The sequence below is a fragment of the Pteropus alecto genome, unplaced genomic scaffold (genome assembly GCF_000325575.1).
Source record: "Pteropus alecto unplaced genomic scaffold, ASM32557v1 scaffold71, whole genome shotgun sequence".
In the NCBI taxonomy this organism is placed as follows: domain Eukaryota; kingdom Metazoa; phylum Chordata; class Mammalia; order Chiroptera; family Pteropodidae; genus Pteropus; species Pteropus alecto.
In genome coordinates, this window is record NW_006433024.1 from 10,019,153 (window position 1) to 10,045,584 (window position 26,432).

The 26,432-nt window shown below is 37.2% G+C and overlaps 2 protein-coding genes across 8 annotated transcripts in view; one reads left to right on the plus strand and one right to left on the minus strand.

Annotated features, from left to right (window-relative positions):
• Positions 1–9,363, plus strand: part of TCP11L1 (t-complex 11 like 1) — a 29,712-nt gene extending 20,349 nt beyond the window's left edge. For 4 of the 7 annotated variants that reach the window (XM_006908012.3, XM_025044156.1, XM_025044158.1 and 1 more), the window contains 3 exons: positions 1,300–1,481; positions 3,141–3,313; positions 5,477–5,831. In XM_006908012.3, the coding sequence (XP_006908074.1) occupies positions 1,300–1,481; positions 3,141–3,313; positions 5,477–5,679 (558 nt within the window). In that variant the 3' untranslated portion in view covers positions 5,680–5,831. Of the gene's footprint in view, positions 1–1,299; positions 1,482–3,140; positions 3,314–5,476 lie in introns of all 7 variants that reach the window. The other 3 variants (XM_025044159.1, XM_015586427.2, XM_025044160.1) reach the window with 1 other exon arrangement.
• Positions 9,364–12,031: 2,668 nt separating this feature from the next.
• Positions 12,032–26,432, minus strand: part of CSTF3 (cleavage stimulation factor subunit 3) — a 63,009-nt gene continuing 48,608 nt past the window's right edge. Inside the window, exons 11-21 of the mRNA XM_006908013.3 lie at positions 24,916–25,025; positions 24,414–24,530; positions 24,075–24,149; positions 22,499–22,642; positions 22,009–22,111; positions 19,024–19,093; positions 17,579–17,774; positions 15,204–15,357; positions 14,276–14,370; positions 13,196–13,256; positions 12,032–12,757 (exon numbers count right to left, since the gene is read on the minus strand). Coding sequence (XP_006908075.1) covers positions 12,555–12,757; positions 13,196–13,256; positions 14,276–14,370; positions 15,204–15,357; positions 17,579–17,774; positions 19,024–19,093; positions 22,009–22,111; positions 22,499–22,642; positions 24,075–24,149; positions 24,414–24,530; positions 24,916–25,025 — 1,328 coding nt within the window. The 3' untranslated portion in view covers positions 12,032–12,554. The remainder of the gene's footprint in view (positions 12,758–13,195; positions 13,257–14,275; positions 14,371–15,203; positions 15,358–17,578; positions 17,775–19,023; positions 19,094–22,008; positions 22,112–22,498; positions 22,643–24,074; positions 24,150–24,413; positions 24,531–24,915; positions 25,026–26,432) is intronic.

Genomic DNA, 26,432 nt, shown 5'->3' on the forward strand with positions numbered 1-26,432 from the left:
TTCCTTATTGTGGTATTTTTAAGTGTAGTTCACTGCAAATAAATGTTTCGGTATGTAGACTCCCCCCTCTTTTTTGAGGGCAGTAGCCTCAGTTACTGCTACTTCTCTCAGTATCTTATAGAAGTTCCTTATTTTTTTTTTTCAGGACATTGTAAGCTTAAGACTTCACTTCTTGCCTTTGAGTTCCTCGTTTTGTGCCAGAGGAGGCTCTAAAGAGGATGTTGACTTGGGCGGCGGGGCATAGGGGGAGGTTCCTTTCTGAATAGTGGTATGTTCTCTCCAGAAGGGCAGTTCTCAGCCTTTAAAAAATGGCTGTGGGGAGGCTGGTGTTTTCACTAGGGACAGATGTCTACTCTGGGAATTGGTCCTTGAGAATCTTTTGCATCCTCAACTCACGTACTGCATACTGTTGGGAGGCGTCAGAGTAGGGACATTGCAGTCTAGCAAAGTGAAGTAAAAAAAAAAAAAAAGGCTGATGAGACCTCATTGAAGTGTCTATGTTTGACAATACAGAAGTCTCAGTCTTCAGAGATAGTGTTTACTTACTGAGAAGAATGCTGGGCTAAGACCCCACATGGTTACTGTCTTGATTTGGTATGTCAGTTTCTTATAGTAAGAACAGTCCTTTAAGTTTATTTGATTAACCCAGAAAAACTCAGATCAGAAATCATTTATCTCCTCAGCCTCTCCACTGTTCTTTCCCTCACCCCACACAGTGGACTTTGCCCTGGTAGGACCCAGGGGTGTCTGTAACACAGGGACACAGTCATGAAAGTTCACTCACTGACTGCTTTCTAGGAGGCTTTTTTGGTTGTTGTTTGTCATTACTACTTTTTCTATTGTTTATTTTTCTCTTTATTCACTTACCAGTTCTTGGGAGCCTCCTTTGTTCTAGGTACTGAGGGTAAATAAGTATAGGCTCTCTTGCTTTCTACCTATCTAATGATATAACTTCTATTTATTGAGCGTTGCCTCTGCCAGCCACTTTACATGCATGGTGTCTTTCCATCTTTCTAACAGCCCTGTCAAGTAGGAATCCTCATAGGGCTGAGCTGAAAAAACTTGCATGAGGTTATGCTGCCATTAAATGACAGAGTCTGGATTCACACGCAGTCTGCTGCAGCCTTTTTAAGGAAGAAAGGGCTCTGAGATGGAAGGATAAATCACAGACGACTTCCTTATGGATCTGAAATGACTGGAAAACCAGAAGTGTGGGGAAAGGGGGCTGCGGCCCCACTGCCCTCTGCTGGCCAGCCCAGATCTACAGCTCGGAGATGATTTCTGTTGTTTTCATTACAGACTGTGTTGATGGACCAGTCTCGCTTCCAGGAGCTCCAGCTTCAGCTGGAGCAACTGACCATCCTGGGAGCCGTGTTGCTGGTTACGTTCAGCATGGCAGCCTCGGGAATTTCCAGCCAGGCTAACTTTGCTGAGAAACTCAAGATGATTGTGAAGATTCTGCTAACAGATATGCATCTGCCGTAAGTGACTAAGGCTTTAATGGATGGATGAGAGGCAGCAGGGCAGAGAGTATGCTGGAGCAGGGCTCTCCCAGTGTGAGGCGGTACCCAGGGCCACTCTCTCGCAACTGAGAGGAAACCTTGCTCTCCAGTGTCCTTCACCCCAGCATAATTTATTCAGAGTCGTATGGTCTAAGTTAGAATCAGCTCTAGGGTTCGCAAGACACTAGGATAGTGGCTTTCAAATGTTTGTGAGCAGGACGTGTAGTAAGAAACTTATTTTCTATGGTGCCTTAGTACACACTTAGATACTTATGTAACTGAAATAAAAATTTCACAAAGTGAAACTTACCCCAACTATGCTTAATACATTCTGATATTTCAATTTTATTCCATCAAAAAAAAGTACTGGTTGCTGCCTACTAAATTGCTTTCACAACCAACTAACCATTTGGACAACACAGCCCTAGGGAAAGGTCATATAAGAAATAAGCTGTAGTCCTCAGAGTTGCATGTATGCGATCGAAGTTTTCTGCCCTTTGCACATTCCTCATAGACATTTTGTGATGGGTATAAATGGATTGTTTTATCAACCAGCATTAATCCACACTTTTGAGGGCAGCTGCTATAACTGCTTCTGCAGTTAAGTTAGATTAGGTGATTTATGTGGTTTACAGCACATAGAATATTTTTGAATGATTCTAAGTAAACACTACACCTGACAAGGTGCACAAAACATGCATGTGTTGAGTGCTATGAGGGGCATGTCCACATGTTGTGACTTGGTTCAAAAGTCTTGACTTAGGCCAGGAGGGTGTTTGCTGAGCTGAAGCCTGGGCTGAGGCCCTTGCACAGGTGTAACCTTGGGCTGTCACCTAGGTCCCCCTCCAGCAGAACTGCTCTGTCAAAACTGCTGATGAGAGGGGCCCTGCCAGGTGTTCCCTTAGGAGTCCATCCACTGCAGTGTTTACCCTGGCAGGCAGCGGCCGGCACAGACTTGGTGCCAGCAGTGAGTCCTGGGGCTTGCACACTTGTTCCACTCGTTCTGCCGTACAAAGAATCTAGACCCGGAACAAAGGCACTTGCCTTCTTTTAGGATACCCACCAGCAGGACACTCTAGGAGAGTCTAGGAGCCCCAGGAAATCCTGGTGCTAATTTTCTTAACTTTTGGATTTCAATGTTATTTATTCTTTTAAAGTAGTTAATACACTTATGTGTTTCAAAAATCAAAAAGGAAAAAAGGTATCTAATGAAAAGTTTCTCTCCCGCACCTGTCCCATAGCTACCACATTTCTGGTTTCTTGTGTTTTGCTTCCAAGGTATTCAAGATATTTTTAAGTCAATTCCAGGCTTATTTTGCCACACAGATACTAGCAAGAAGTTGGGTTTTGGGTTGTTGGTCCTGATGTAATCTGAATCCTCCCCTTCCCACTGCCTTTTCTAGCAGAGACAGAGACAGAGAGAGAAAGAAGAGAGAGAAAGGAGAAGTAAGTCCCTCAGTCAGGTGTACACGGCCTGAGACATTAGGGGCAGGGAAGAGAATCACAGATTCTTTCTTCAACCACACCAATCCATGATTGGTTATTGTGACTGTTATCAAGATGTTTGAGCTGGGTAGATATGCACTTTGTTTATAGTTTTTTTCTTCCCTGGCTTCTCCTTTCCCTTCTCTGCTCAAGCTCCTTCCATCTGAAAGATGCCCTGACAACAGTCGGGGAGAAAGTCTGCCTGGAGGTGAGCAGCTGCCTTTCCCTGTGTGGGTTCGCCCCCTTTACCACGGACAAGGAGACCGTGCTCAAGGGCCAGATCCAGGCCGTGGCCAGTCCTGACGACCCCATCCGCAGGATCATGGGTATGTTTGGGGGAAATGCAGGACGCAGGGACGTGCCCTCAGAGAGGCTGGCAGAGAGGTCCCTCTGAAGGAATCTAAAGAGGTTTTGATGGATTATGAGTGTTGGTGAGTGAAGAGAGAGTGAGTAATCACCATACTGCCATGAGGGTGACCCAGAGTTTTGGACAAGTGACCTGTCAGCCATCATTGTTCCGAAGGCTCTGACTTTGGAATCACAGGCCGTGGTTCAAAACTAGCATTGTAAAATAATAGAAAATATGTATATTGGTCTCTCCCCCGGGTTCCTGGCTCAGAGCTCAGAAAACCCTTGTAATTTCCTAAGTGTTAAGAGCACTAGGAGCATCTTGTGTTCTAATATTTGGTCTTTGACCCTGGTTCTTGACTAGTGCTCCTAAATCATTTGGAATTTCCTGGGTGGTAGGAGTGTCTTTTCTAGTCAGGGGACTTGATGGGCTCCTGGATGGGGCTGGTCACAAGAAAGACCAAGCCATGATTAGAAGCTTGGAATTTTCAGCCTTTCCCCCTTCCTCCAGAGAGGGGAGAGGGGCTGGAAATGCCTACCTGTGAAGCCTCCATGGAGAGGACTAGATGATAAGATATTAAGTGCCCACCATAGTAGCTGGCAGCACATAGTAAGTAGTCGATAAAGAGCTATTATTAAAAATATTACTGTGTTGTATTCGCTGTTACTTTTCCTCATCACAGCACTGGCACTGTGAAAAATTCTGTTCACTGGTTGATCAAGGAATACAATGTTTATCTAAGTTAAAAAATTCAGATATATCTTTAACATAATTTAATTTTTAAGTCCTTCCTCACCTCCTTTGTGATACATATTCAATATATAAATAATGAAAAATTAGCAGGCTTCAGGCAAAAGCTGAATGATCTATGGTTATCAGACTTCAGATTGGAGTAGAAGGTTCAACCAGAGACACGGGCCTATTTCCAATACTATGAGCGCTTTGATTTTTTTTAAGTCTTAACTAATATTTTATGAAAATATTAGATCCATTACATAGATCGATGGCTTTTAAAAAATTAAGTTGTTTTATACCAGCCGGCATGGGTCACAGTTTCGTTTGTGGATCACTCAGGAGGAGCCTCTCGAAGATTCAGCAGGGCCCTCGGTATTATTGCCCTTAGTAGAGATGCAGGACAGTGCCTGTAAATAGACTGATCAAGGACTGATGAGCTGCTCCGTGTCCTGCCATCTGGTTGTTTAGTCAGAGCCAGTTATAGACATAAAAACCAGCCCTCGGGCAGGACTGAGATAAGGATCTCTACTTCTGGGTGAGGCTCCCAGCTCTGGGAACTTTAAAATACCAAACTCACTTTGGAACAGGGATGATCAGACTCATCGGTCAGCAGTTTCTGTCAGTGGGTTACTGGGTTCCGAAAGGTGAGAGTTATTTGCAGTTGAGAGGGTTCCCCAGGACAGGGTGTGGGTATGTAGTTTGAAAAAGCCCATTCAATATAAATGTCCCTATTGCTTTTGTAATCAAAGCTACAAGAAGTGTGGCACACACTCTTTTTTGGCTGATGAAGATACACAAGAGAGTGCAGAAGCATCATAGAGGGGAGTGGGCTAAAAAAGCATCAACCTAAATTATTCCTCAGAACAGGACAAGCTAACAGATGCCGACAGCCCCACGGCCCTCCATTGTAGGCATTAAGGAAGGAGGCGCACGCTGCTTACATGTGGACTTAGTGGGAAAAGACAGATCACAAGCCAACAGCACTGGAATCTGTGATCAGCCATGCTAATGTTGGTCTCAGTGTCTTGCTTTTCTGAGAGCAGAACCTATCTCCACTGTAGTCTCCCTTTATTCATTCACACATTTATTCTTGCTCTCCAAATGTATTCTGAGTTTTTACTGGGGCCAGGTTTCATGCCAGACACTGTGCTGGATGCTGAGGAGAGCATGATGAACAAAACAAGCATGGTTCTTGCCCTCATGAAACTAACCATTAGTGGGGGAGAGGAAACTACACATGTGATGACTGTTCAGAAGTGCAAGGTGCAATGGGTACCTGGTCCAGGCAGTGGTCAGGAAAGACTTCTCTGAAAAGGTGAAGTTTAAGCTAAAAACTGAAGCATATTGAGAAGTTTGTAAAGTCACTCTAAACAAGAAACAACCAACTGCTTTTTTTCTATCACAGATGCCCGAATCCTGACCTTCTTAGAAACCTACCTTGCCTCAGGTCATCAGAAGCCATTGCCCGCAGTACCTGGGGGATTAGGTCCAGTCCAAAAAGAGCTGGAGGAGGTTGCTGTTAAATTCGTTCGCCTGGTCAACTACAACAAGATGGTCTTCAGTCCCTACTACGATGCAATCCTCAGTAAAATCCTTGTCAGAGCCTAGCACGTATGTTCCTACAGCGGCAGTGTGATCTACTCAACTCAGAATACGTGTTCTCAACTATAATAGTGCTTTGGAAAATGGCTATTTAGTACATTTCTATTTAATAGTATTGATTACAAAAGGAAGAATATTATATATCACTGTTGAAAAGACTTGTTGAAAAATGCACTGAATTCTATTTTGAGGGTTTATATTTATGAGTGCAAGTTTACAAATCAAAGAAACGTTTTCTTATCTTGAGTTTCATAGGTAGCATTCAGCTTTTAAACACTTGACTGCCATGTGTCTCCACCCCTACCCCTGGCATCCTGATTGTATCTGCTTACCCCTAAAGGCTGGGACCTCCCTTTTGCCATCCGGGTAATTTTTCTTTCAAACACTCAAGAGTACCTGACAGCCACCCAAGAATAAAAGAAACAGCCATGGCCATGTTTAGATTCTTGCCCCTCTCTCGCACAGCCTCCCACCTGTCATCCCGCCAGGTTATTTTGTGTTAGAAGGACTACGTGTAGTCTCACTGACTTTTCCCACCCCACTCATTGCTTTCCCCACCCCACTTATTGCTTTCCCCCTGTCTGACCTAGCCAGAGCCCCAGAGCCTTTTTGTTGTAGAGGAGTTACTTGATTTTAAAAAGCTTATTCTTTTATACAGAATTATTCCTGAGCCTTGATGACAGCAGTTATGACTTATGGGATCTAGAGAAAGGAAACTCTTTAACTTTTAAGCCTTGAAAGTCAAGGAGGAAATATATATATATTTTTAAATATATGTTAGTATAATATAAAAGAAGTAAATGTCTGGAGTTTTTACGGAAAAATTCACTCTGACACAATACACAGATGTATTGGTTAGATTAGAATCCCAGAAGTAGAGTTACGTGTTTTCAGATAAAATAGGATAAGTTTACTTATTTCTTTGGTAAGGAAGTCATAGATAATCCTGTTTCGAGCAGTATTTTTCGAGGAACTTCAGTGACCAGAATTCCTGACGTATCCTGTGACTGAAAGAGAAGTTTGGATCTTATAGATGACCTGGTCTAGTAAAAAAATAAACGTGTGCACGTGTATATTTCAGACAGAGACATAATATTAGAAGCAGAGCCATGAAGTTGCTGGAGGGGTCTCCAACTCCCAGAACAGCAGGGGGTGAAATATTGCAAGGAATCCCTTTATTGAAGGCAATGAGGGGTGGGGTGCAGTGAGGGACAAGGTTGGAGGCAACCTGAGAAACATTTACCATGTAGACTGTCCAGTGATACCAGGCTTCCAAGGAGTGAATGGTCATACTGGCGGGGATATGATTTCTCCAAATACATATTACATGTTTTTTTACTTGCAGTCAGAACTATGCTGCATTATGTGGTCAGAAACCATATTATTAAAGTTTCGACTCAAGGACAAATCTTCCCTGGTTTCATTGGAAAGGGATAAAAAGTTCAGTACCTAGGAGTTTTCAAGAACAAAATCGTATCTTTTATAGTGTGTTCAATGAGGCCACTCTTGGAATCGTTTCTGGCGGTAGGTTGCTCTGTGGCACTGTGCTCATGGGCTGTGTGATACCAGGTTCTGGGCTGAGAAGCAACCGGGCAGCACTCAGCCTGCCGCAGCCTTGGCATGTTTGGGGTGCTTTCTCCTTCTCCTTCCAAGGACAAAGGAGAGGAGCTTTACCCCCAAACACACTGGGTAGAGCACCACCTCCGGCAATTATTCTTCCTAAATCTCAAAAATTCTTGTTTTTGCTTTCTTTTGGAAGAGTTAACTCTCACAAGATTTTTTTTGCCCCTAATGAGTTCCTAAATTGACAAAGTTTGGACAGTTTGAAATCTTAGTGCATATAGTGTAACAGAGTTTCACAGACTCTCACGATGCCCCCTACCTCAGTTTCCTCTGGTGGAGTTGTGTGGCCAAAGCCAAAAATGAAGGAGGCAAAGTTCAGAATCAAATATTCATATTGAATTGTTTTGTTGTTGCTCTTTGAAGATAAGTGAGCTAATTTTCTTCCTGGAATCTCATAGGATTATCACTAAGGGCCAGGAAAATTCACTTAGTTCATTTAGTCACTCAGGAAATGTTCATTAATTAAGTATCTTCTTATAACTCCTCCCTACAGCTCTCTAGCTCCTCCTCCAAGACAAAATATCCTTATGGCATATAAATTATCCTGCATTGAATTGGTTCTTTATACTGTATATGGATTGGATTTAACATGATTTCCTGCCTAACAGGTTTGTGGAAACAAGTGTCTTTTACGAAAATGCTGAGTTCATTTGGTGGATAGAACTGAGAGCCTTGAGAGGAGGTCAATATCAACATGTCTCAGATTTATTTGATAGTCTCCTGAATGGATGGATGGATGGATGGATGAATGAGTGAATGAATGAATGAATGAATGAATGTCTGGAGCAGTAATTACTGCTTTGTCGGCTTTCAGTTGGGTAGATGGGTAAATGGATTATCAGTCTAGGTGTTTTTTAAAAAAATGCCATTACTTTTAAAGCTAGCTGTGAAATGTGATTGTTTATATAACCATGTAACAACTATGTTTCAGGTAAGAACCACACTGATAGACTGTCTTGTCAATTAAATGCAGTAGACAGATGTATGAGAACTTTTTTCTCTGTGAAGAAAAGTTATTAATCAGTTTGATACAATATCAGGTAGACATACAGGCTGACTATTGTAAATGGGTTATTCAGCAGTTCTGTTTTGGGAGCAGTACTTGTTTTCATTTCTCTAAGGCCTTGAAATTCCTGAGAATAAAGGGATGTTGTTGCCACCAGCTTTTCTGGTGATTTCCAAAGGGAATAGGTGTTTGCTGTTTGATTTCCAGTGACCTTTTGGCATGCCCTGATTTGTATGTATAACATTTGTTTCTTTTCATTTTGAGGCATGCTGGTAGAGCGGAAAGATGGGGAGCTGTCAAGAGTTCTGATCTCATTTCTGTTACTTACCAGCTGGGGCAAATCAGGACCTTTTACTAAAACCTATAAAATGAAAGAACTGGACTTGACCTTTAAGCTCCTTTCCAGTTCTGATGTTCTGTGATAAATCTGACTGCAGTAACTTCAGTAGGATGTAGTAGGATTGTACACAAACTCCTGATTTAGAGGAAGGTCTGAGTTTGAGTCCTCTGTTGCCTTCTTACTGGTTTTATGGTATTGGCTAGTCAGTCTCCCTAGGCTCTCACTATTTTCTTCTGTAGAATGGGAACACTACTAACTCATACTTCCTGTGAGTATTGAATTTGATAATGGATATCAGAATTTTTGTACACAGGAAAGGATTATAAATTGCTTTATTAACAACAAAGGAGAGCATATAACCCTCTACTTGTAGGTGCACATCTGTTATCAACTGTCGGGGTCCTGCCTCCCTTCAGTCACACACATTTCACAGGCCTGTAGGGACAGTTTTCTTCCTATCCTGTTTCCAGACTGTTATTTTCTTTCATCATCTCTTCTGTGCTAGAGCTGCAATTTTACCTTATCTCCCAACATCCACCTCCACCCCAGTGATTTCTCCTTATCTCCACCTCTGTGTTATTATTTGAACTAAATGAATGCATGAATGAACAAATGAATGGATGGCTGAACAGTATTGGATGATGGGCTATAACACTCATATTTAAAGGCATTGTCTCATTGGAAACATAATCTAAATAAAGAAATACAATAATGTTTGCAATTGTGTATTTAAATTGGATTTTGTATTAAATAACTATTTTAATGGATTAGCCTCTTTTTCATAGTATGCAAAGCAACTTGATGGCATGAGGGGAGGGGAAAGCCTTTAAGCCCAATAAGTTCTTTTACCCTATCAAATGTTCACTGATGCTTTCAGAAATAGCTAGAGCCCCCAAAAGTAACTGTCAGAAACCTAAACAGGGCAGAAACCCACTATGGGTTTCTGTCATACCTGACTGTATTGCCTTCTGAAATGAAGAACCAGAACTAACTTATAGGCCCAGTTTGATGGAGCGTCGCTTATTTATTGGAGTTAGTGGCAATAGTCGTATGTCACCATTTTTAGGTTTGTCTTATCTGAACAAAACACTGAGAACCTTTAAGTGCAACATCTAAAAAGCAAACTTGCAATTGAAGTAACACTATTGTTTTCTGTCTTTCTCATTCACGTTGCCTTTGCTTTTTAAAGCACTGTCTTCCTTCTGCTCACAGCAGAACTTTGGTCAGGGCTCAGTCAGGGAAGAAAATTTAGTAAAGTGCCAAATTGTTTTTCTTGACTTTTATTTCCAAAGCTTGGTAAGCTGACACTTCTGTTGAGTATTTAAGAATTTGCTTAAATCAGTAACATAGTTTTGAAGTTTTGTTACTTGGTATGAATTATCTTTCAAGATTTATGAATTTTTTATGAAAGAAAATATTTCACTTGCCGAATGTCACAAGGAAAAACTACAAACTTTAATAAAGTTTGTTTTGGGAATTGAAATGTAAAAACCCAAAATTTGTTAACATGGCAATTTTACTTTTACTATTATGTAAATGAACTTAGTTTTACATATTAAATATAGGCCAATAAAGGGTTTTAAGTTACCAAAAAAAAATCATAATTATTGACTAAGGCCAGTATGTTGAGAAAAGTGCATTTCATTTTTTTGTTCATTCTTTTCTAGTGGTACAATTTGGTTGTTCAGTTTTACATTTACTAGGTAGTTACGACCTTGTACTTTACTAGGTGTGGCAATATAGATATAACCTCTTGTTTGAAATTTAGTTCTAAAGACCAGAGTTTGACTGATTCTTGTTTAGGAAGCACTTACAGTCCTTAAATTTTATCCAGTTCTAGAACTGTGGGGGAGATTCTGTCATTGTTTTTATAAAAAGGAAAAACATGGGTGTATTTTTGGGAAATTTCTCTGGGTCTGGCAATACAGAAATGAAGAGTGCTTGGACATGTAAGATCAGCTATGCCAAGAGTCTGCATATTAGGATTCCAAAAGTTAGTTCAGATTTCTAACTTTATGCTTCTTGTTCAGCTATGTTTACAAAAGGAATTACCAAATATTCACACAGAATCATATTAAAAACTAAAAATTCATATATATCTACAGCAGTTAGAATATTAGAAAATGTTTTATTCTAATGAGAAGTAATCCTTTTTATGTTTAAAGGTCAGAGAATTTCTAGGGGAAAAAATCTTAGAAATAACTGCAGTAGGAGCAATTATAGTAGACATGATGGCCTTAATGTGCTTTGTGGCACTTTTCAGCAAGGTAAGGGCTGTGTGTGTGTGTGTGTGTGTGTGTGTGTGTGTGTTTATTACAATGCTAAAATAAAGATAATTTCTCATGTGCATTCATGTGGTTTTGTTTTGTTGTTTATGGGAACACTACTATAGACATTATCAAAACACTACCCAAAGGTAGCACTTAAGGAAAAATTCTATACCTCTATATTCTCTATATTTTAAAACCTATCCTACATAGTACTACTTGTGCCTCTTAGATGGTTTTGTTGATAACCATAATATTAAAAAAAAACCTTACACAGCTTGAAAATGATACTTGAGAGGATAACAAAATCTGAATTAAAGCCAGCTGACTTTAAGGAAATTTTAGCTTCAATGAGAAAAAACAGGAAACACATACTTGTGACCAACCTATGAAAATATAACCTTGCTACATATAGGTGTATATAAGAAAATGATTCATGATAACCCTTTTTTCATTACGAGTTTTAAAGAAATATTTGAAGCTAATTTTAAAATGTAAGATTAACATTTAATCACATTTGAATGCAAATTCTAAATTGTGTACCCAATATTGTAAGATAGTTTCTTTATAATCATAATACTGTTCCTCATTTTTTTCCTTCTTGATTTTTAGCTTTTCTGAATCACAATGCTTAGCCTCGACTAGTTTTCTTTATATTAGGCTTTCTAGAAATAAGTCAAAAGGAGGTAATGTTGCTAACAGAACAAAAGGTAATTCTTTGAACTTAATTTGCATGGCAACTTTGTGCTCATTGTAATTAAATTTGGTTAATCAACTAGTTTTCTTTAGTGCTATCTATGTTTAGCTCATAAAAAAAAGTTCTTGAGCCCTGGACTCCTTCTGAAATATATTTATGTTAGAACAGGACAGTGGGTAGTTAAAGGAATTCTCACACATATTTGAGGATTTCTAAAATGTTTCATTTGCCTCTTAAAAATGGATCCCTCATGTTTGCAGTTAGTCCCCCAAAAGACCAGGGAGGACATGCAGTTAAGTGTATGTACTAGGATGGCTCTTCCGTGCATTGTTGACGTTTACTTTGAAATGGTATTGGCCAAATAACATAAAATTAAGTAGCTATTTTAAATAAATTCTGAATGAAAGTAGCAGATGGAGGCGTGTTTTTTGAGATCCTTTTATTTTTTAAAGGATTGTTTTAAAATTTTAAACTACAAAACAGATTCCATACATTCTGCCATAAATAAAAACAAACAATAAGGCAGGACTCTACGTAAGCAAACCGAGAACGACTGTTTTCAGAAAATGTGATAAAATGCTTTACAATCATAAGCCATCCAGTTTTTAAAATAAAACTGTTGAAAACTCACAAGCCTTCAAGCGGCACATACAAGACACCCTTGAAGAGGGAACAAAATGTGGTTCTGCCATTTTGTACTGTTCTCACATTTTTGAAAAACTAATTTTGTTTATAGAGCATAGGTCTGTTCCATATTCTAAAATTCACACAGGTTGGTTTGTTTATTTCTCAAGAACCATATGATAGAGGCACCAATGACAATACAACTTTGTTTCCAAGAACCAAATGCTTGTAACAAAGCACTGTCTCTTTCAAACATATGACTTAAGAGGCAAAAAGGGAATCCTGGATAAGAGTTTTCTTTCAGAGGCAGGTTTTGAGCCTGCTTCACCGAATTCGCTTCTGCTGCCGTGCCCTGTAAATGTCATGAACCGGCGGGACGACGGCCCCCTTTTCCTCATCCTCATCTGAATCCTCGTTGGGCCTTTTGACGGCCTTGGTGAGTACTGCATTACTCTCTACCGGGCCATTGCCTTCTACAGCCAGCTCTGGGGCTCCGCCAGTAATGATCCTCACAGCTTCCTCCACGGCTATTGAAACAAAACAGAAAGGGCTGTTGGAAGGTGCTGAAAATTGCATTGCTATCAAAGAACATGCACACACACTTTCAGATACTTTATAGTTAATCTCAAGCCTACTGTTAGCACAGCATGGATGGTACTACTGGCCCTAAATAATTAACGGAAAAGACAAAATCTGCTGTTAAAATTAATAAAATTGTTTTCATAAGCCAAGTCTGATAGTGCATGATTAGAAACGATAAGCTTTTAGGACATTTTACTTAGAGGAATCAGAATATGAACAAGTATCTGTGCCAAAGAGGGTTTGGATCACTCCTAGGTTTCTTCGTATTTCTACAAGGTGGCTAGCTGGTTTTGGAAACTTCAGTGGCAAAGAATAACAGTCTTTCCTGAATAGTAGACAACAACGTGAATTCCACTCTAAGAAAAGGCACTTTTATCTCTTACTATTTGGTATCTTGCATCTTCGGAAAATTTCCATCAGTTCATCCACTTGTACAAAGGGACCCTATTTTGACACGAATAAAATTTAATTTTCTTAAATTTTTTATTTTTCAATTACAGTTGATATTCAATATTGTATTAGTTTCAAGTATATAGCACAGTGGTTAGACATGTATATAACTTATGCGGTGATCTCCCCATAAGACTAATACCCGCCTGACATCATACATTGTTATAATACTATTGACTATATTCCCTATGCTGTACTTTACATCTCCATGATTATTTTGTAACTTAATCAGTTTGTACTTCTTAATCTCTTCACCTTTTTCACCCATCCCTCCAATCCCCTTCCAGTCTGGCAACTATCAGTTTGTTCTCTGTATCTATGAGTTTGCTTCTGTTTTGTTTGTTCATTTATTTTGTTCTTTAGATTCCACATATAAGTGAAATCATATGGTATTCGTCTTTCTCTGTCTGACTTACTTAGCATAATACCCTCTAGAGCTATTTATATTGTCACAAATTGTAAGATTTCATTCTTTTTTACGGCCAAGTAATATATATGCCGCCTCTTTTTTATCCAATCCTCTGTTGATGGACACAGGTTGCTTCTATATCTTGGCTATTGTAAATAATGCTGCAGTGAACATAGGGATACATGTATCTTTTTCAAATAAGTGTTTTGGATTTCTTCAGATAAATACCCAGAAGTGGCATTGCTGGGTCATATGGTAGTTCTATTTTTAATTTTTTGAGGAACCTCCACACTGTTTCCCGTAGTGGCTGCACCAATTTGCAGTCCCATCAACAGTGCATGAAGGTTCCCTTTTCTCCACATCATCACCAGCATTCGTTTGTTGATTTATTGTTACTAGCCATTCTGACAGGTGTGAGGTGATAGCTCACTGTGGTTTTAATTTACATTTCTCTAATGATTAGTGATGTTGACACAAATTTTAATACCCAATAATCTGACAAATTAAAACAGCACTACTTTATATTTCCCACAATACAAGAGGAAAAGCAGTCAGTTACTATAATCTATAGACCAAGTATCTACCATGAACATAGTCAACAAACCTGAAAACAGATAGGAGGAGGGAGAAGTTTCATTAAAACGACAGCAGCAGGTGGTACTGGAAATACTCCACCAGGGACAGGGTGTAAGCCCGGAGCTGTAAGAGAAAGAAAAGTAGGGGTCAGATGGAATGGCAGAATTTCTATACCTTTAAGAGCTAAAATAAACAATTTGTACATAAAGATGTACTTTACGTACATAGATGTCTGGCAGAATTTCTATACATTTAAGAGCTAAAATAATCAATTTGTACATAAATATGTACTTTATGTACATAGATGTCTATGTTACTTTGTTCTGGATGTTTTAAATTGCTTTTAGTGCTTTACATGTTTGACCAAACTCAAGTGGGTGACACACTGAGAGCAGTCTCAACCCCATGGCCAATGGGAGGCAAGTGTAAACAACAACAACAAACAAGTGACCTTGCATAATACAACCCAGGGGCTGAACTAACGTCTATTTTTGTCAAAGACCATTCCTAAGCCATTCCTAAGAACAAATGAGTCATTTGTTCAGCAATCCTGTTTAAAGTTAGTTATTCAACAACATACTTAATCATTAAAGGCCTGGTTCAAATAGGATCTAGAGGCTTTACTACTCATTAGTAAGTATAAATAATACCAAATAATATCAGTGAAGTAAGTTTCCAGCTGTATAGGTAATCTGTATATAGCAGCATGTCTGAAAACTGTTCAAGTATCACTGCCAAAATGGGTTACTGAAATCTGGATTAGTGAGGTTTTTTTTTTGACATTTTTAATGTGGTTCAAAGATTATAGTCAAGTCACTTGTCATAGTGACCCTAGTCTGATAATTAACCTACAATGGAAAGGACGCATTACTCTGCCCACCCCTCTCCACCCCATCTCTGATTTCAATCAATAAACAAACTGAGGTCTCAGTACTGGATCTAAAGTCATGGCTTACGTGCTAAGTGTCGTGGCTGAAATGGAATCATCTGCTGGGTATCTGGTTTAGGGTATTCTGGTTTTCTATCCACTTCATCTTTCAGAACAGGCACTATAGAAGGAGCTACAACTGGGTCTGGAATTATAGCTGCTAGTTTAGCACGGGAGACATCCTGAAAATGCAGAACAGAAGAATCCTAAACCTGAAAAAGGGACTTACAGAGTATAATTGTGCAATTCTACAATTTTGAGGCTACACTGAATAATTGGGTTAAAACCACAGAAAGAGAGAATGAAGAGGAATACACAAGAACTTGATGATGGTAATGATTGTTAAATACTTAACAAGGAAAGCTAGAAGACTCAAAAGATTTGGTGTTTTATAACATTACCGGACCCCAGTTAAGAATGATTTAGACACAGTGTTGCCACATAGGACATTTGTCAGATTGATAGATACAAGCTTTGTGGGTAAATATATAAGACTGAGCACCAATTAGAGAGTAGGGTAGTTTGGAAGAAAATCTGCAATTTAGGTATTTTTCCGACACCTGCCCTCATCCACTGAATTGAATATCTATCAGTTTAAGTGAAGCACTGAATTGAGGTCTTGCTGAAAGCCAAAATAAAGTTTATCATCATTTACACTAGTTAATAAGAGTTTGCTAATGAAATAAAAAATTATTCCCAACATACTATTACAGGGAGAAGGAACACTTATTGAGTAGCCATTATTTGTAAGACAATTTTAACCATTTATTCCCTCTTTGATGAGGCAAATAATAACATCTCCATTTTAGAGAAGGAACTGAAGCTCAAAAAGGTTCTGATATTTCCAAGATTATACAGCCAAGAAGTAGAGAGAGGACTGGGAGCACAGGCCTCTCTGCCCTCAAACCCATCCACCGTCATTTTAGTATAGCAATGCCCTGCCAGGGCTGGGAACGACTCTCCAAAGGCAGCAATACAGCCACCTATTAGCAGAGACCCTACCCCAAAGAAATTTCTCTGCTATAGGCCAACCTGTATCAACCTGTCTGTCTAGAACCCTTTTTGCCTTCAAGAGATACAAGGATATTTCACTTTTTCAAAATTAGCTTATATACGATTGGTGACAACAAATGCAGTTGGTGGCAAATCTAAACGAGTAGGCCCATTGGGAATCACTTTTTCTTCACTTTCCCTCTCTCACTAACATGTTATACACAAAGAAGCACAAAAGAGTAGAAATAGAAATAGAAGATGGAAAACTCATATTCAAGAAGCGGTTCTACTTGGAAATAGTAAGCTCTTTATTTTTATTAACTTGTTTAATTTCCATTTTCATCTCGGCAAAGTTGAAGCAGTCTTTTCTAATAAATTGACAGGTCTAAAATGTCTGGCTTTTTGTTGAGAAACAGTTAAACTAGAAGCAAAAGCTGTTCAGCCCTGAGCAGTAACCCCTTAGCTCAGAATAGGAATCTGGGACTGGTACAGAACTGGAGCTTCCATTAATAAAAAGGTCCAAAGTCTAACTATGGGTAATTTTTCTCGAACATTTTAATCTGGGTTGGACACCAGACCAGTGAGACCCAGGCCAAAAGAGGGCAGTGAAGACCAGAGAATGAAGGTAAGGAACACTCTAATGCTGGCTGGGTGAAGGGGACCCAAGACTCTCATGGACTTAGCTTCCCTTTGGATTTCCATCTCAGTCTTAGTTAATATGACACAGAAGAATCAAGAAATGATAGAACAATGGTTTTCTCAGCAAGGCCTATTTCTGGGGCTGCATAAACATTAATCCTTCCTCCTGGTCTGAACAGATTCAGGTAGTCAGACTTGTCCCCCAACAACTCAGTGGTCAGAGGGGTTCCATTCCTAGATAAGCTAATTTCCTCCAGGGCCCCACTGAAGGAGTGCCACTTTAAAGGTAGAGTTCTCTCAAAGAAATCTGTGGATTTAACAAGCTGTAATGCTCTTTCATTATACCTACAAATATGTAACAGGAACTACATTTGGTTTAAGATCTCCTGTCAAAATACGTTCATCAGTTTTAAGAACTATTAGGAAAAAATGCAATATCTAAGATGACATTCAGATTTCCTTTTGTTTTCTTCCCCTCTCCAACACCTCCATCTATCTGCCTACCAGATATAAGACGTTTACAATTTCAGGGAAAGAACTGAAAGCATTTGTTAAATCTCATTTTAATTTTCATTTTGTTCAGTACTTTTGACACCCAATGTTTCATAAACCCAAGGAAAATTCCTGATTTTTTTTTCTTGTTTTCTGTAAATCTACTCTAAAACTAGATTAATTTCTATTTCAGAATTTACTTTAGAGTGAGGTTTATCCATGAACTATTCTAAAACACTGGAAAAGGACACTACACACATCTTGATCTTAAGTACATACCTTATAACCAAGTGCTTTTAATTCACTTGCAGAGCAAGGATACAAATCCATGAACTTGTATCTATCTACTAGTAAAGCTGTTTCTTTGCCTTCATACTCTTCTTTGAATGCTGTAAACCGTCTTTTCTCCACTTTGAGTATACTGGCTAGATCACCAATATTACTTTCAAAAGCTAGAAATCGGGCCCAGATTTCTCTGTAAGAAAATAAATACAATCAATACTTAATTATTCTGGGTTTGGGGCAGGGGGTCCATTTACAAACAAGCCTTAAGTTTCCCCTCTTCCTTTTTTTAAATTATAAAAGTCTCTTCTTTATTATAAGGATTTCCAAACTATAGAAAAATAGAATAGTATAACAAATACCTACCTATATACATCATTACCTAGATTTAATCAGTGTTAATATTTTGCCATATTTGCTTCATCTTATTTTTGCTTAAGTATCTGAAAGTAAATTATAGACATCGTAACATTTCATCTTAAATACTTCTGTCCTAATGCCCTTTCAGTTTTTACTTATTTAGCATATCTCCCTATCATTTGTGGTCAATAAGAGAGATATTTATCCTAGAGAGGGTAAACTCTAGGTGGAAGAGCTGAAAAATGAACCTGGACAGATTTCCAATTTCTCCTGAATTAATGTGGCTTTACCATTTTGCTGAGTGATATGAATTAAAATGTAGAATACATTCTTTGTTCAATGTATGGATAAAAATATAAGTGCTCTCTATTTTTACCCATTGATATGGATTATTGGAGATAAATTTGGGCCTCACTGCTATTTTAATAGCCAAACTCTACTTAAGTGTCATTAAGCACCTTTGTACCAAAGTAATATACTGAGGATCTATTATACACCAATTATAAGACTATCACAAAAATCCTACATTTGCAGATACTATTGTTATTTGATGAGAAAGTACGAGTTGGCAAGGTTTTGAGATCTGGCCAAGGTGTAGTTGGCTAAGCTGGAATTTGAACCCACCCCAAGACTCCAGAGTCTTACTATTCCCACTGTACCACTATTCCATGTTGTTCCTGTCTGGTAAAAATGACAGTCAAAACCATAAATCAGGGATATAATGTGTCGAAGAAACTTTCAATAGTCTTTGCTCTTGAGTAAGGGAGGTAAACATCTCAGTACACTTTTCAATGTGTCCATATCAATTTCTAGGAATATAGTAAACTAGTAAAATATATTAAAATAAATAATAAATTCCTACGGTATCTCTCAAAACAATTCTAATCGGTATGCAAAAACTAAAAAAAAATTAAACAGGTAGGAAAATATTGCAGGTAGGAATCTATTAAGTTAAGCTTCAAGAGAGAGAGAACTTTCTCCTGAAACTTATACTCAACCAGCAAACGTTCATCCCATAGATCACAATTTAAGTATTCAAGCCACCATTAGAACCTGACCGACAAATTTTCACAATGGCTTACCCTGACTTTTCAGGAGGAAGGCTTCCAGATGTTAAAACTCGTTCAAATAAAACTCGGGTATTATTGTCCTCTAGGATAATAAAGTTTTTAAATATTAAAAAATTCAGTTTTACAATTCAACAGTATATTTGCACAGGCATTATCTCATTTAATCCTATGTAGAAAGGTAACTATTATTACACCCAATTTTTATAGATGAGGAAACCTGAAGTTCAAAAATGTTAAGTGAGTTTACCTGGCTCGCTGTTACTGAGAACAGAGCTATAACTAGAAGCCAGGTAGTTCAGCCCACCTCAGTATATTGTAGTTATAATATCAAACGATTTATAACAATGTGATATCTGAACCAGGCATCCCATTTTCCTTTTAAAAATAATGAAAGTTATGTATCTGCTGCCATTATAAGTGTCAGACTATTGATATTTTTTAAATACACTGACTGTGAAGCATGGCAAGCTCAAATTTAGACACAGTTAAGTTTCTTATTTTACATCACCAGGACTACACTATATTTAGCTTTAAATTCTCGTATAGGTATGATAGATCTAGATTGGCAGATAAATATGCAAAGGAAAAGTGAATTAATAATGGTCACCAAAAATGGATTAAAACTTGAGTGTTGAGAGGTCCTCTATAGCTTGAAGTGGGAAAATGATACTTTTTGCTAAGTTCTAAGGGATCTATTAAAATTTAAGACTACAGCGGTAAATTTACTAACAATAATTAAATAATATATTTAAAATGAGTGCATTTATGGTATATAAATTACACCTCAATAAAGTTGTTTTTAAAAAAAATCCAGCAGAGTGGTTGCATTTATTGCTTCAGGGCAGTTATTCAATTTTACTATATGTCCACATACAAAGTAAAACCAAGAGATTAAAATGGTACTAAATATGTATTTAAAATGTACTGAATGTATTCTGTATTGCTCCAAAGAAGATGGCACCATATTCATGGTTTTCATCTTAAACTTTAAAATACTGATTTAAAAAATAAGTAAATCTTGCATTTTATTCTTTTGCTTTGTTCCAAGCTTTGCTCCAGACACACTTTTTACCATTCCACATAACTGCTTATTATATGCTGTGTTCTCTGCCAGGAATAACGTATTTTCCTATATCTTTACCTGGCTAACTAATGCTCACCCTTCAAGACCCATCTCATGTCCCTTTTCTATGACATCCTCTAGAAAAGCACTGTCCAAAAGAAACATAATGCAAGCAATATATGTAATTTAAATTTTTTGCTAGCCACATTTAAAACAGTAAAAACAGACAAAATTAGCTTTAATTATTTTATTTAACCCAGTAGATCTAAATTATTATCATTTCAACATATAATCAATATGAAAAATTAAGATATTTTATATTCTTTTTTTCATACTAACTCTGAAATCTGTTATGTATTTTACACTGTACCACATTTCGTCTTGGCCTAGCCACATTTCAAGTGCTCAATACTCTCTAGTCTACTGGCTGCCCTAATTGCACAGCACCACTGCAGAACTTAAACTCTCCTCTCTGTGCTTCCAAAGTACTTCATTCAGGACTCTGCTACAGTGTTTAGTTTTTTTTCACAACTGCTACAATCACCATAAACGGTTAACATTTATAGTATGCTTACCATATTCCACATATAAGACAACACATGCAAAAACTTATATAAACCTCTCAACAACTATATGAAACGTAGTCTTTCTATGACCCTTCTGCTGATGAGAAACCTGAAACAAGTTTATACACCTAACCCCAGAACTCTAGCTGCAATGAAGTACCAAATGATGATGTAATTATGTTTACACATTTGATTCTCTCATGAGAATGCTCTGAGAGGAAGAATGAAGTTCTATTCACATTTGTATTTCCAAACACTAGCAATCAGAAGGTACTGAATAAATGATGAATAGATGAGTAGATGTATAAATGAATGAGTGAACTAAGACACAGATTTTCGAAGACAATAATGCTGACATCAGATATCAACCTCATTTTTAGAATAGCAAATATATATGCTAGTAACTATTCTAAAAACCAAGCAAAATAAAATTGGTGAGGAACATTAATTTCATATAAAAAAAAATGTTTAATTAAGTGCTCCACTGTCTCACTTTTTGGAGTTAAGTCCTTTTCCAGAGTGTAGAATCACTAAGCTGAAATACAAAATCATATTTAAGCTTTATTCTTTTCTACTATTTGGGTATACAGAATGCTATATATTTTTAAAAATATCATTAAAATCATTGATATATACCTGTGATATTTAATTCTATAATCATTTACATGGTACATAATTGTAAATTTCTTTCTTAAACCAATTTTTATAACAGATCACTTTAGTCAAGAAATCACATCTCCTGGGCTATGGATAACTAGACTAAATGAGATATATACATGTATATATGAATCCCTTAGCACAGTGCCTCGTATAAAGTAGGAACTCAATAAAGGATGGCCATTACTATTATCACAACAGGATAAGGAAATAAAAATAAAAATGGTAATAAACATAATCTTTGTTTTTGAAATATCTTCTCCAGTAGCCTCACATCATTTTATTTTACTACTTGGGCATCTTTGAGTTTTGGTGGCTAGAGACTTTTTTTGTTTGTCCTGTCCTATCACCCCTCGCCATTTCCTCCAGGCTGTACACAAGAGATGATTTGCCCAGAGTCATCAGGGATGAGCATCAACAACTCTGTGTTCCCGACTCTAAATCTGTGGCTTTATCCTACTACTTATGGGATTTTATTGATGATGCATTAACCATTCTGCAGAGTCAAAAGCCTCCTACCATTACTCAATAAATATAAGTTCATGGTTGATAGGCCACAAATATTTCTTGAGTGCCTATCAAGTGCCTGGTTCTGGTATGATGACATAATAATAATACACTCAAGAAGGAAAAAAACCACCAACATAATTTCAGAGAATGATATTAATGATTTAATATTATGTAACCATTATAGATCTAGAATCTACTTACCATTGAGGTGAGAAAGATAGTCAATATAGGCCAGAACATATTCTGGAATGTCTCCATATTTCTTTAGCCCCAGCTCAAAAATCTTAAAGGCAACAGATTTGTCCTAGAAGTAGAGAGGAAAATACTGATTTCCATGAAATATCAGACAAGATATTCAAAAGGATATTAAAACTATAACACCTAAATATGACAAGATACATTAAGAATGAAAATGGAAATTAAAAACATGCTAAACAAAAATTGCAGAGCTAAAAACCATTCAAGGGGGTTTAGATTCAGAAATATGGTGTTTAATAAAGCATAAATTAGAATTAGCAGGCAGTGGGGATTTAGATGATGTTCCATGTAACTGTACACAGATACACTTAGACTTCCCTTATGACATGAACAATTAAAGCTTAATGACAGAAACTAGGACTACTTTTCTTTTAATGAATGTATGTCAGATGATGGAAATTATTTTACCTTTGTATTTTATTTCAGTACTTACCTTACTACAGTAATACTCCATAAGTGCTGCAGTAACATAGACATGGTGGCGGGTTCTGGTATCTTCTCTCGCTTTTTTAAATATCATTCTTCCAGATTTGATACCTTCTGCTCTCCTTGCAAATTTCATGTACTGGATATATACCTACACACAAAAAAGCACTTGTTTTCGATAACTTAGCAGAATTCGATCCCTGTAGCATCTAATACGGGCTCACCTTACTCCTATACAAATAGGTTTTCTGTATAAGAATTAAGCAATCTTGACTACCCAAGAAATCAGAAATTAAGATTATAGATATTGCACTACTTAAATCCACAAGCAAAATTTTTCTAGTATTAAAGAGGCATGCAAATTAATTTTTAAATATTGAGATATAATTCACATACCATGAAATTTGCCATTTCAAGTATATAATTTGTTAAATTTTTTTTAGTATATTTACAAGGTTGTACAATCAACACTACTCTTTAATTCCAGATCATACAAATTAAATTTTAAGGAGGAAATAAAAGTGCAACTACTGTAAAACACTCCATTAATGAATGCTAATACCTAGAGAACTCATTTTTATCTAATACAAGCATGTTTAACAACATATGTTTAACTTCACATTTTCTTGGTTTATTGCTTTAAAAGCCCACTACTCTCTTTTCCAGAGACCATATAACCTTATTAATAAACTATGAGCCATTTTATACTCAGGACAACACAAATGAGTATGCAATATTTGTTCAACAAACAAATGTCTCTGGATGATAAGTAGGATGATTATGAGCAGGGTCCTGATTTGCCTGGTTTTGATGATATCAAACTATGTTGCCCAATTCTGATAAATGAATGGATAAATGAACTATGAGTTCCTAGAGGAAAGAAATTTTAACTAATATGTCACTACACTGCTAGAATCTATAAATGCTATTAATTAGAGCAGCATTAATAAATGCCAGCAATTAGGGCAGTGGAATGCCAGTATAAACAAGCAAGAAGGCAGTATACTTGTAGCTGCCTTGAAGCAAAGGGTCTAGATCCCCATGCATTGGCCTGTCCTCCTCCCCTTCTAATAAAATATCCACCTTAGTTTTACAGAAACTCGGGTCTTTAAAAAGCACTATTACAGAGCAGAATTTAGGATAAATTGAGTTCCTGTCCAATCCCTTTCAGGATGCTGGTTTCTACTGCCTCCATTTATTTAATAAGAAATATTTATTAAGCAACAATTATGTGGCATAAATGGCTTCAAACCATGATCACAAGGAAGGTGTTAGATAGAGAAAACCCCACTGCAGCTGTTTCATATTGCTGCATTGAAAAAAAAATCAAGCAGAGAACAGGTCAGTAATTGTCAGGGGTTAGGAGAGAGGAAGGGTTGACTACAAAGTGGTCACATGAAGGAATTTTTGGGAGTGATCAAAGTGTTTTATATCTTAATTGATGGTGGTCCCCTGACTCAATGTTACCGATCAAGACATAGAACTATACAATAAGAACAGTGAATTTTATTGCATGTAAATAATTTTTTGTTGTTATTAAAGCAGACTGCAAAGGTGGGAAAGAGATTCATAAAGTTACTCACCAAGGTGGGGTCAATATCCTCAATGGCCAGAAGTCTGTTATATATACTGTGAACTTTCTCATACTTCATGCGACTCTAAGGTGGTAGAGAAGAAGTGGATATAAATATATACTGTAAACAAGCAGGATTTGAGCTCTGAGGAATCCAGAGGCTGCACCCCCAACGGCACCTGCTTTGAGCATAAACATAATAAGCTGAAGCCCAATAAGCATTCATTTTGCATCATCTCAGTCTACCAAAAGCAATACGCTCAGCAAGATGCAGCCAGCAAAAAGAAAAAAAAATCAGTGCTGCAGTAAAAAATCCAATTATAAGAAAGTTCTAAATATTTTTACTCACCTCTTCATAATCTGCATATGCAAAATAAAGAAGCATATTCTTCTTTAATAAAGTGCTTATGGCTCTTTCATATATATTAGCAGCTTCATCACTAAATAATTTGGCATTATTCATATCCTAGGAGAAAAAAGGAAAAGCTCACTCTCAATAACTTTAATATAACTCAGAGAATAAAATACACACTAATTATATACATATATAGGAACATGTATACATTTCTGGATTCTAAAAATGTTTCAGAGACTTCTTCCATTATTTTAACAGAAGAATCATAAAGTACTCTAAATGATTCGTCACTTTAATACATTAAAAAACAGCCACTGTATTTTAATTCTGACTAAGGAAGTCTAATCATGTAAGAGTGTCACTAAGATTCATATTGACATAAATTAAAGTTTTCAACACTCATCCTTTATTATCAAAATTCAGAGTTCTATTTTTAACAAATTATTACTATACCAAAACCATGAAAAGACCAAAAGGAAGCCAAAGGAATACTTACCCCTTTCTCTGCGAGCAGTTTACTTGATTGCTCAAGATACTGGGCGGCTTCATACCAAATATCAGGGTGATGGCCCAGCACGAGCAGGCACTGTTCATAAGCAAACATAACTAAGGAAGACAGTCACAAAATTCAATTAAAATAAATATTATATATGAAATTATCAATATAAGCATCACAACTAAATTATTAGGCTAAGATAGGGCCCTCAATAATGAATAATAATTAGAAATAAAAAGTTTTAGTGATTTCTTATACCATCATCCACCCAAGCCCCTTCCATCCATCATTTATTAAGTTAATATATATTGAGCACTAACTATATGCTAGGAATGTGAAAGACACTATGAAAACAACAATGAATAAAACTTCCTACACTCAAGAAGTCTGCAGTATATTGAAAAGATCAACATTAAGAAAGCAATTATAAAAAGTAATAAGTATTGTGATGAGGAAAGTACAGCGTACCCTTGAAACTTACAGCAGCAGGACTTAACATAGTTTAGGGACTCAAGAAAGGCTTCACTAAGGAACTGACATCTAAAGCGAAACCTGAAGAAGGGATAGAAGCTGGTCAGATGAAAGAGTAAGTGGAGTGTAGGAAGGACAGGAGTAGATACAAAAATGGTGTAGGAAAAAACAAAAACAAAAACAAAAAACAACCAAACCAAACAAACAAACTAATAAAAAACCAGTATTTCCAAAGGCCTATAGGTGAGTGAACAAGGCAAGATTGAGGAATTTTTAAAGTTCCAAATTCTAGTTCTGGCAGTGGCAGAGTAGTTTATATCAGATTAAATCTCCTGAAAATAAAAATCATAAACCGTAAAACACAAAAAGAAACTATTTAAAGGCAGTGGAGAATGACCAAAAGATACAGAAACCAGAGATGATTCAGCCTTTAAAAACTTGGAACCACACTAGATGAAAGCCATACTTAATGTGGCTTTTCCCCTCAAAGGCACACCATGTGTGTACAGTTTTGGGATAACTAGACTCAAGTCTTACTGGCTAGAGGTAAGTAACATAGAGTTCTGAGCTACAGGAACAGCAGTAAATTAAGGGGAACCCCCAAAAGAGAGAGCCACAGAAGGTGGAACATAAAAACCTGGGCATAAACACCCTCAAATCTTTAGTTGACCCCTAGAATCTTTGTATGTAAATGGGAAAGATTACAAAGAGCCCAAGCAGAAAGCAAAGCAGGAAGGCTGAAAGAGCTGAACAGATATCTCAGTAGCTGCCCACTGTAATGGAGACCAAGTTTGGAATCTCAGTCCCATCAAGTTAGAGGGTCTAGGTAAATACCCTGTACTTTCCATTATGTCTTAGGAGTAAAGACTATGTCCCAGACTAAGAGATTTACCTTGAGATTAAGGGTAAAACTAAAACTCATCTTAAAAGTATAAAACCAGCCATCATAAGGTCCAGGTGATCTGCCAATAATTTAACTGCCTGCTAAAATAAAACTCAATATTTTTCGGAGGAAGATAACAAAATCAAGTCTACAATGTATCATT